The 12,072-nt window shown below is 43.8% G+C and overlaps 1 protein-coding gene across 1 annotated transcript; it reads right to left on the minus strand.

Annotated features, from left to right (window-relative positions):
- Positions 1 to 29: 29 nt before the first annotated feature.
- On the minus strand, positions 30 to 11,993 carry TDRD6 (tudor domain containing 6). The gene is made up of 5 exons (XM_054195372.1): positions 5,348 to 11,993; positions 4,785 to 4,903; positions 3,633 to 3,722; positions 2,755 to 2,812; positions 30 to 1,136 (listed from the first exon to the last, which is right to left on the minus strand). Exons 1-5 carry the CDS (start codon positions 11,991 to 11,993, stop codon positions 1,075 to 1,077), a joined length of 6,975 nt encoding a protein of 2,324 aa, XP_054051347.1. The 3' UTR covers positions 30 to 1,074.
- Between the last annotated feature and the right edge of the window lie 79 nt (positions 11,994 to 12,072).

The raw sequence follows: 12,072 nt of genomic DNA on the forward strand, positions 1-12,072 counted from the left end.
CTCAGCCAGACTATTACATTGTCAGAGATCTTGGGCTCCTAAAACATTATGGCAGGATGAAAAATCCACAGCCTCTGAAGGAGGAAAAACCCGTGCTGTACAGGAGCATGGAACAGGACTGGAATATAGGAAACCCTTTTCATCTTACCTTTTATTTTTCCGCCTCATAAGCTGCAGCTGTTTTAAGGAAGAGTCCTCACCCCATTGTACATGTGCAGCATGAAAATGATTCTAGCAGGTCTGCTTCACATTTAGAGGAAAGGCTTCATCTTTAATTAGTGCAGTTAAGGCCACATCATGAATACAAGTTCTATTTTATATGTGCCTGCATGGTGTTTCAAAGCATCCAGTATGGCTCACAGTGCTCTGGAGAACGGCTTAGGGTCAAAACAGAACCAGTAACCGCAAGATATGCATAGCTACATCTAAACTCCAGTACGACCCTATGCATACCGCATTTGGGCTTATGCATAGGGAAAGAACACAAGTCATTAACAAAACACCGATCAGCGTATGCTAGCCAAAGCTTTATTCCAGCTTCTTCCATTGTGCTTCATAACAGCACCAAGTGCAAGGCTTCAACCCCAAACAACTGTTTCCCTACAGAGAAAAATCTCCCCCTGCCCCAAGGAAAAGAAAAAAAAAGAAACCCTAACCTTTTCTTAAGGAAAAAAACCTACTACTTAACAATGCAACTTTTCAAAAAGCAAACAGAAAGCAGAACTGTGCAACGCAGTAGCCTGTACAGCAACTCACAAGAAACCTTTATTCAAGAACCACCCACCAACAGCTAGATGCAAGTTAGTGCACACACACGTTCAGTAAGGAATGCCAGTCAAGAGACTAATTCTTACTTAAGTAAAGAAAATAAAGCTGTCAGAAGCCAAGCTGACAATAACAGTCTACCAACAAGCACTGTTCCTTGACAGGGAAGTATGGTAGTGGCAGGCATTTGTTCAGTTCGGTAGAAGAAACCCTCAATGTGTTCTTGTTCCCCTGAAAATACATTTCCATGGGAATGTTTGTGTACACAGGCACCTGTTCAGCTTCACATGGTGAATGTGTCACTTGGTTTCAGGAGTGTTGAAGAACATGAGGATCTTCAGCTAAATCTGAACTGCAGCCAGTTTGCTTTTCTGCAGGGAATAAAGACAGATTAGACCCATCAATATGTTTATAGAAACATGTATAAATGCATTAATGTCTGAAGCTGTAGCTCTACAAGGCTTCAGACTAAATGTCATCAACAAATCGATCATATTAAAAAGACTATGCTTATGCAAAGTTATTGTATAAGGATAAGACAGCTGAAACAACGGAGCTGCCCAAGAAGACAAAGCAAGCAGTGCTCCCAGATTTCAGTTACGAGTTCAAGCCGCTCCATCCCTCAGTGGACTTAACATACATACATCACTGCAGGAGTTTTTGCATCCTGTGGATCAAGTACCTTCTGCTCAAACTGCCTTTCCAGGCAGTGACCCACACGTGCAGCCAGATCCAGTTCTATGCCATATGGCTGCACGCCCTTAGCTCACATTTTCTGCACTGTTCCTGAGGGTGCATACACTAACACCGTGCAGAATATTCAAGAACACAGACAGTGGGCAAATTTGGACAATAAAAATTAGCAACCAAAAAACAGGAAAAAAAAACCAAAATGAAGTGGTAAAAACAGTAAAAGTATTATCAAAACCACAAACAGCAAGATCAAGAACAATCCTGTATTTGAGCGATACAATTGAGGGAGGATCTGTAGATTCACCAGCTTTAACACTTTAATCAAGTTCTTTTAACTTCTTTTTTGCCTAACAGGTAACTAGATATCTGTTGTGGCCTTCATTATTTGTTAGCCACAAACCAGTCAGCCTCCAGTACAGTTGTACTGGAATACAATTACCAGTTCAATCACTGAGAACACAAATGCTATCTCTACTTATCACGCAACCACTGGTCAAACACAGGAACAAGTTGCCCAAAGAAGTTCTGGAGTCTCTATCCTTGGATAGATTCCAGACCTGAAAGGAAGGTCTTCAGCAATCTGATCTAGCTGCCCCTGCTTTGAGCACCTCCAAAGACTCCTATGACTCCATAGATTAAAGAAATAATATATAATCAGAAAGAACCTGTACTATTTTCTTTAGTACACACACTAGGTGTTCACCAGTAACACTTCAAAATTTTGAAGTAACAGAAGATGTACATGCACTATTCACAAGCTATCCTTACAACAACTACGATGATATTATTATGGGTTTAGATTCATAGATCAAGATCTATTAAGGGATTGTGGCACCTAAACTACAGTGCATAGTAGAGCCTGCCTAGCGGTCGCTCACCTTGCCTCAGAAACGCAAGCAAGAGTAGCATGCTGGTGGCTGCTGCTCAAAACACTATCAAAAATCAGACACTATCAAAAATCTGACACTATCAAAAATCTGACACTATCAAAAATCTGACACTATCAAAAATGTAACCACCCCAGCTTGTTCAAGAGGCTCAACCTACTAGGCTGAATAAATAAATACTAAATTGATTTCTAAGCAAGACAGAGTAGCAGCTTTCATTGCATGTATTCACCATTAAACTGACAGCACAAAAGCTAATGCTACAAAGAAATTACAACAGTATTAGAGTAAATACATAATAATTTAACAAGTTTCCACTGTTTTTCTAAAATAGAGCATTGTCTAGAAAATTAGAAAGCGTCCAAACATGAAGTATGCAACCTCTTTCAGAGGTTTAAGGTAGTCTTACCTTGAAGTAAGGACTCCTCTGGTAAGGACTGCAAGTTTTCTGTTGCAGGGGTTATTGCCTAAACAAAAGGGGATTCTCTTAGGAAGCTGGCACTATTGCCAAGATCGTTTTCCAGTGAGGCGCTTCCTTTAATACTAGACTAACTTTTTACATCAGCACTGCTGGACTCTTATTTACCACTGTTTTATCCCCTTATGACTCACTACAGAAATCTTCTGCCCACATTTTGCTTTGATGCAAAAACTGCATTTAAGAATGAACTGTGAATTCATTCCGTTATCGTCGTCAGGAGCACGGCTGACAACCTGAGTTTTGGGTTCCAGACATGAGTTTTTCACTCATTGGTACTTCATGAAGAACACTGGTGAAAACCTGATTATCATTTCCTAATTATTTCGTAATAGAAGTATTTTTCATGATTTACCAGTTAGTTACATGCTCTACTAGCATGATCTGTCAAAAGCCACATATCAGCAGCATTGTTCTACAATTTTGGATTAATAGTACTCTTACAGTAGTGTTTCTTCCTTCAAACTGTTTTCATTAATCTATTCCCAGATTGAATTCACACTCCTCAGGCCAAATGGCTGACAGTTTATATAAATCTATATAAATAGTTCACATAAGTTATATCAGTTATATAATACATTTAGACAAATTTCTATAGTCTCCATAGAGATCTATTAGAGAAGTAAGGACAACTGCGGTCTTAAATTAAAATACTGTGCTTCTAGTGGTTGGCGTGAATGCACAGATTTAGATTAATGCTACCTCACCTTTCTAATTTTCATGGTGACACAGAATCACAACTAAACTCAGAGCGCCCTTTCCAAAAATCGGTACTATCCCCTGCCCAATCCACCACCACACGGCCATACCTCAGACGATCTGCAAGCCCAGTCAGGAACAACGTTCCAGACATTCTCAGGATCCACAATCTCCTCATTGCCACTGGAGAGAATCAAGACCTGTACAGACAGAGCCAAATCATTACCTATCATGGCAGTGAATCCTGAGAATACACCCAGGAAATAAGGCATAGTAGTAGGAAAACACAATCGAGGACTCCCTGCCTTTGAGAAGACTTTCAGTCTGGATCTCACAAGGAAGAGCAAATTAACCTCTAATAAAGCTGAATATCGCTACTGAATCTGCTGAAGGCTCTCCTGGGCTCCTAACCCAAGTATGGTGAGAGAGGAAGGCTGGAAAACCCCTACTAGATCAGAATCAGTAGGAAACTGATGGACAGGGATATCACTACATACCTGACACTCATCTGAATACAGCTGAGGTTAACTCTAGATACATAAGGAATACATAGCAAAAGGGCTGGCTTCCCTGATCTCAGGCATTCCGTCTTACAAAAAGTTACTTTTACGAAATGATCTTTTGGATTTGCAACCTTAGATTACAACTTAAAGGCCCTTTTATTTAAGTATATGTGTATACATACGCACACTCACCCTGAACTGGAGGACTTCTCATTTATTCCATTGCTCAAACAGCCGTAGAACAAGGTAGCCCATTAGATTATAACCTACTGTTAAAGTTAACTCCCACCATCCACTAATTGAATACACATTTCACTGAAGTAGGAATAGTTGTGTATTCTTTATTAGTTGCAGAATAATTTCAATTTCTTCCCAAGTTTCTACTGTTCTAGCACTAATTCATCAAACAATGCCGAGTTTCATGAGCATTTAATGGTACACAGCTCCATAGCAGAGTATTAATTGCAGGCCAGATAGAAGCACACACGTATGAGTATGCATCTCAAACCAGAGCCAGATCCTTCAGTCTTCCCAGCTAATGCAGGGGAAGATGTGAAGGGAATATCAAGTGTTGACATACAGCATCAGCTCTCTTTGAGGCACTGCTGTTTTCACATCGTCTGCAAGACCAGAACGAGCCTTTGCAATACTAAGTCTTAAATTCTGTAATAGACTTCTGTAAAATATTCAAAGTTTGGAGGAAGGCCAAAGAAATACCGTATCTTAAGCACGCAGAAAGAGGATTCAAACCATACTTACCCTGGTACCTTTTTCAGATACTTCCAAAATGCGAGCTTCGCACCATTTTAGAGAGGTCCACACCACACATTTGGAACCAACAGCAAAACCCTTCAGATTACAAGTATACTCATCATGTTCTGCAAAAGTGATGATATATCAATGAAGGAGGAAGAAAAAAAAAAAAACACACACACACACAACACACCTCCAAAAAACTCAAATACCTCACAGCCCTACTGCCATATTCCCCTGCCCCCCTCCAAACTACTTTTACTTAATAAATATTTGAAAGTTAAATTTGTCATCCTGAACAGTCTTGAAAATGCATTTTGTGTTCAGAAATAGATTTCCAACGTAAAATCACTGACCTCTCAAGATTGGTCGTTGTTAGACTGTCACACTATTATCAGCGATATACTACGCTTAGTCTGATGTCTTTAACCAATTGAAGCATACTGACGTTAACACTAATATAGTAACTTATTAGGGAATAAAAATAAGGTTTCTACAAGAAAGCCATTCTCACATTTGAACGTGCACAACATTTTAATTATTTAAGTCCTTAAAATCAGATACTTTACCTGCACCACAGTCGGCCACGTTCTCATTTTGCTTCTTTTCTACTTCTTCATCCCCAGGTTTACAGTCTGAAGACAGCACAAGTGTATTTGCAGATTTTTTAAGTGAGTCAGTCAAGTCTTGTTTCATCCATTCTTCCACATAACACTCCTCTTTCTTCTTCTGCCACTCCTTACATTTCTTAACTTTGCAGTCACATGATTTTACAGTGTGAACAGGTCTCTGATTTGTTAAGTCTTTTGTAAGAAATGAAAATTGACTTCCCCTATTTGCAGAACTTTGCAGTGCAGCATGTTCCAACCCTAATGAGACCTCCTCCCCATCTTCCCGAGAAGGCTGCACATTAGGCAGCACCAGTTCCAGAAGCTGCTCCATTTCAGCACCTAGCATTGACAGCATGTCATCGGTCTTCAGGTCCAGTTGCTTCTCAGATGAAGACAGCCTTAGGGGAGAAGGCTCTACTTCCATCCAATCTTCTTCTATAGCTTCTGCTTTAGGAGTTCCAGGCAAATTCAATCCCAGTTTCGTTGCCTTCTCTCCCAAAGCAAGCTGAACATCAGATGGAATCAGCTCTACTGTCTTCTCTCCATCACTAACTGAAGGCACCATGTTCTCTCTCTCATTAAGTGATGGTAAGGTTTCAAGAAATTTCAGAGCTGCCAACTCCCCCGTCTCCTCACTCACAACTGGCAGCTCAAACGATTCCTGTTCCAACACCTTCTCTCTTGCTTCACTGCCCCAAGCTTTCTGCGTTTCAAATGCGTGTGTCCCCAAAGCTTCCTTTGTTTCTTCACCAAAGGAGGACTGCATTGAAAGTGCCTCTAGCTCCAGTATGAGCTCTTTTAGATCATCATACGAAGAGTGCATTTGTAATTGATCCAGTTCTGCTAGTGTCCCCGTTTCATCGCTTGAAGACAACTGTACCTGGAGCACTGGCAATCTTTGCAGTTTGTGCTGTTTGTCTCCTAGGAAAAGACGGGCTGCTGAAGCACTGCCTGTCAGTTCTGCTTTCAGCTCAGCGTCCTCTCGAAATGGTACCTCAGATAATTCTTGTTCTGCAGCTTTCATTTCACTCCCCAAAACGTGAAGACTGCAGCTTCTCGTTGGTTCTAGTAATACTTTGTTATCACTCTCTCCTTCAGATAGAGGTATCTCTTTATCAAAGTTGCTTTGATGCCCAGCTGTTTCACAGCCGTCATCGGCCTTCCCAGACATATACTCAACAGCTCCCACTGACGCATTTGCTTCTTCTGTATTTAAACACCCAGAAGTTACACTCAGGGAAGGTTCAAAACAAAGTAAAGCACTTTCACTTTCTTCTTGAGCTAACCCACAAACAGCAGTAGTTTCTCTTTCAAGACAAAAACCCATATCATTGTCTGAACATCTGTTTTCCTTTAAGGGGTTCTCAAGGCTTGAGAAAGCATTGTCACCGGTTCCTTTATTAGCCTTCCAAAACGGCTTCATCTCTTCATTAATACTCTTGCCAGCAGCTTCCAGCTTGACAACAGACAGAGGGACTTCAGAAGTTTTATCTCCCTGAGTTTCTACTACTTCAGCTTCTAATAAGAGGTCTTTGGTCATATTATAAAACTTCTCTTTTGCTTCACTGAGCCACGAGCCCTCTGAGGAATTGAAACCTGACAGACAGCAAGCAAATGCTTGATTAGGTACTTTGAGCAATTCACACGGAATTTGTCGGACCATCTCCAAGCTAACAGTTTCCTCACTGCCGTAATCCACATGTCTAACAACTACATTGTCACCTTTTACGCTGCTGACTTCAGCTCTGTAGAACTTTCCATCTTGACTATATTTTGCCAGACAGATATCACCACTCTTAATACAAGACCTGAAATCATTCAAAGAGTTTAGTCCAAGGTTTTCAGCTTCCTCTAGTTTTTCCTCTATGTAGTTCATGTCTTCTGTATCTGCACCACGACTCCAAAAATATTCTGGACCATTTACCACTGTGACATAAATTTTTACAGTCTGACCTGCCCCTGGAAACTTCCAGATAAGTGATTTACAATCGCTTCCACTGGAAATTTCCTTTTGTGCCTGAGGAAGCAAAGGCTCACGCACGGTTACCATGTCACTGTTCGCTCTATCAAGTATTTCCGTTGAACAAGATCTTTTCTTACTTGCAAGATTTTCATCAGCTAAATCCACTGTTATTATACCTTGATGGTCACTGAGAATAACTTCCCATCTGTCTTCAACCTTTTCCACAAATTCACATGTTAGCAGAACGTCACTTGTTCTCTCGGTGAAGTAAAGCACTGCTTTCTCTGCCCAGTCTGTATTTTTTTTGCGTTTAAGCCCACCTAGGAAGCAGTGAATGCTTATCGCCGGAATAGATGACAAGTCTTCAGGGAGTCTGTGCGCTTGATCAACATTAATTACTGAAGTATTACCATAATCGATATATTGTACACTTAAACTGTCAGAAGCCTTCTCTTTTACTACAGCTCGATACCACAGGCTGTCTCCTGAATAAACAGCACTGATTAAGTCTCCTGCTTGGAAAAGTTGTCCACAAGGACTCTGTGCTTGTGTCCCATTGTTTAACCTTTCTGAAATTCTGTTAAGCTGAGCCTCGTCACTTTCTAGTTGAACGTAAAAATCCAATGGATCATTTACATGAGACACATACACTAACACTTTAAGAGCTGGCACTATCTTCTGTTGTAGCACATCAGATACATTTTTAAGCATTATACACCCGCCTTCAGCATCAGATTTAATATCTGACTGTGTACCCATCTGGATGGAGAGCAGAGACTCCTCCCCTGCTTTATTTAACAAAAAAGCATCCTTCTTCCTGCTAAGCGTGTCATCAGATCCTAGTACTCCAGCTACCAGATCTCCCTTAGTAGCAGGCTGCAGAAGGTTTACATCTTCTTTGACGTGCCTTTTGCGACTCCCCTCTCCTCCTTGGGCTTCAGATCCGCATTTTTTATTTTCAGGAGGCCTGCCTGCATTTAAAGGGGACTCCGCAGTCTCATTCCTCTCATTCACATCTGTATTTCTAGAGCACAAAGTTTGATTTTCTACAAGCCTACACAGTCCTGTATTGTTTATCAAGCTTAACTCCTCCTTCAGTTTCGCATTAATTTGAGTTTTACCGTCAAACAACTCAATCAACAGTTTACCATCAGATTCCCTTGCTACCACAATTGCTTTTAATTGCCTTTCTAGGACAGCTTCCTTAAACCACGTTGTAGCTTCTTTGGGAACATTAGATATATCAGATAAGGAACACTTTATGGCCTGCATTGGCAAAAGCAAAACATCACAAGCATCCCTGGGTAAAGGAAGCAGATGATCTTTCTCTATTGTCTCTGTGTTCCCAAAATCCACGAAGAAGACTTCCGTGTTAGGTTTTGTTTTCATAACTACTCCCCTATACCAGTGATTGTCAGTATACTTTGCTAGACACAGTCTCCCAGGCTTCTGCAAGGTTTTTAAGCTGGTCATTGTTTCACTTAAGCGACCGATGCTATCGGTAAGCTGTGCTAAGACATCTGCACATCTTTCAAGTTGGCAGTAAAATGTCCATGGATCCTCAACATGTGTGATATAAACATCTTCCTCACTCCCGATTTTGATACCATGCATAGAATAATAGTAAGAATGAAGCTGAACCGAGGATACCAGAGACTTTTGAGGAGACAAAGGCCTGGCCACGCCTCTCTCAGTCAGAAACCAGCAAGCACTCTGAAAAGGTGTCATTAAATCTACAATGTTAAATAGCTCCTTATTGTTTATCGAAGCCAAGGCAAATATTGTACACTTCAGTTCAAAGTGAGACGATGAAGTATCAACAAACTCCTGAAAAGCCTGAATCGCTTCTTCATCCCACGCAAAAGGATCATGACCATTCGGTTGGATTAAGTTGTAAAGGCTGCACCTGAAAGCCTGAGCCTCTAACCTAAGAAAGCGTTCATTAGTTGAGCGGAGGTTTGTTAGAGAGACCAACTCTCTGTTGCCATAGTCAACATATATGACTTCTACTTTTTCTGCAGAAGTAACTTCACTAATAATTAAAGCCCTGTACCATTTTTCATCCTCTGAGTACTGGGCTAAACACACAGAGTTTGGCCAAGTATGCGGGTGGGATGAATTTTTACAATACTCCTGAATTTCAGCCATTAATACCTTAAGATCATGGCAATTTCTACTTAACTGACACCAAAAATAATTAGGATTTTCAACATATGATACAATCACATTAACAGTACTTCCCACTTCTAATTGACCTCCATAAGAGGAATTTGGCTTCATTTCCACATAATTCAGTCCCCAAGAGATGGGCAGGTTTTCCTTGCCCTCATACTTCTGAGCAGCAAGAGATTCACTACTTTTAGAACTGTGAATGGCTGCAACAGGGTGCTCTCTGACCATCGCAGCCCCATAAGGATTAAGTGCTCTATCACTTCTCTTTAGATCAGATCCTTCTCTAAGCCTCTTCTCTGCATTTATTTGCTTTTCCTCCCCAGCACGTGCTGGGGAAGAGGCCTGGCTCACAGCCTTAACACATGATTTCTGGAGAGTCTCGGGTATTTCACACCTCTGGTATTCAGCATACCCTCCCTGGGCCATGAGTTTATTTACACTTTTCTCTCCTAATTGGGACTGGTCAAACATTTCAACCATGTATTTGTCACCCTGTGCACTCAAAAAGTGAACATTTAGTCCCTTGTTCAGCACAATCTCTCTGAAGGCAGACACAGATGCTTCACTCCAACTCCCTCTCATAGGGGAGACACCTGCCAAACAACACTTCAGAGCTAAAGCTGGTAGTTCCCTGAACCGTGGGAGCAGCTCCTTTACCGCACACCGATCTACAGTTTCGGTATTGCCTCTGTCCACCAGGTGTATTTCTACCCCACTGTCCAGTACCCTGGTGATCACCGCTCGATAAAAAGCGCCCTCTTTCCCACTAGCACAACAAAGGGACCCAGGCTGTAGGTCCCACCCAGCACCATCCAGCTTTGTGGCATGGGAGTAGAAATTCCACATACACTGCCTCAGCTGTCTCAGGAGACGGCAATGCTCATGGAGTTGCAGCCAGAACTCGGATGGGTCTCGGACATAGGAGACCTGCGCATCATGGAACGTACCTAACTTCAAATGCACACCAACTACAGGAGCAGAGGACAAATCTCCATGCATTAAAGCAACAGGAGGTGCTCCTGGTGGCAACTCCAGTTCTTCAGCTGTGTATTCTTCTACTTCCAGCTGCTCCCGAGCCTCAGTCTGGCTGACCTGTGTATGGCTGCCAACCAGGCAACAAGCCTGTACCCCAAAAAGATGGTTCAAGTTGATGCCATTTTCCCCATACAGGCGCACATAATAGCAATGCTCAAAGGAGTTAAAGGCTTTGATGTGAGCACTCACTCTTTTGCCTAGCACCAACGCTTTCAGCTCATCGATCTGCCATGGGGACCAGCCACGACCCCCATCTGAGATACCCTGAAGAGCACAGGCATAAGTCACCACAGGCATGCGAAAACACTCAACAGGCAAATGGCGCAGGTTAGCTCTGATGACAGTCTCCTTCCTGCCATAGTCCACAAAGATCACCAGAGCCATTTGCTGGTCCTGCTCCCCAGCAATAAGATCCAGCAGGAGTGCACGGTACCACTGGCCATCTCTGCCACAGGCAGCACAGGGTGAGCCCACTTTGGGTAATAAATCCTGCGCCCACTGGTCATAAGCGTGGCGCATGGTATCAGAAAGGCAACGAATCTCCTGGGACAGGCTCTGCAACTGACAATAGATGCGGTGTGGGTCAGAGACATGGGTCACTACAACAGGCTCTGTCACATCCAAGCGAAGCTGCGGGTAGAAGTAATCCAAGGCAGGTGACATAGGCTGATACGACAGCAAACCATGGAGAAGCTGTGGCACTGCAGAAGTCACAAGGGAACACGGTGGAGGCTGCACCTTGAGGTTGTTTCTTAAGTGGCTATAAGTCAGGCTACACCTGACCACCTGGCAGAACCAACTGGGAGGGACCTGCCTGGCCAGGCCCAGGTGATGCATCTGGGCCACAAGCCGGGGCAGCTCAAGCACTAGGAGCTGTGGCGTCACCACTGCCTGCACCAGGCCAGACACCTCCTTGCCATGCAGGTAGCTGAGGAACTCCATAGCCTCCACTGTCCAGGTGGAGCCTGGGGCATCCCCACTGGCTGATCCCCTGGGGCCTCCGGAGGGCATGACATTGGCCACGATACAGCTCAACACTTCCGGTGGCAGGCGGAAAAGCTCCTTGCAGCCCCGTGCCAGGTAATAAGCAGACGTGACCACGGTGCAGCCCTCATCCAGCAGGAACACACGGTAGACTTGGCCATGACGACTCACCACACAGCAGCGGTACCACAGCCCCACCACCTCCACCAGGCCCAGGTCCCCGGTGCACAGCTCAGCCCCTCCAGCCGCCAGCCCAGCGGGGCTCGGGGCAGCCGCCAGCCGCGGCCCCACCGCCGCCTGGATCTCCCTGCGGAGGCGGATGTACTCAGCACTGTGCTCACCCAGCAGCCCCCACAGCCACACCACGGGCACCTCGGGGCGCAGGCCCACAGCACAGACCCGCAGGGTCATGGTGGCGCCGGGGCTGAGCACCCCCGGGCCGGAACTCATCCCGCCACCGGCTTCGCCGCCCGCACAGAGACAAATGGCCGACGACGCCGCCGCCGGCCTCATAGGGCACGCGCCGCCC

Source organism: Rissa tridactyla, chromosome 3, assembly GCF_028500815.1.
Source record: "Rissa tridactyla isolate bRisTri1 chromosome 3, bRisTri1.patW.cur.20221130, whole genome shotgun sequence".
Lineage (NCBI taxonomy): Eukaryota > Metazoa > Chordata > Aves > Charadriiformes > Laridae > Rissa > Rissa tridactyla.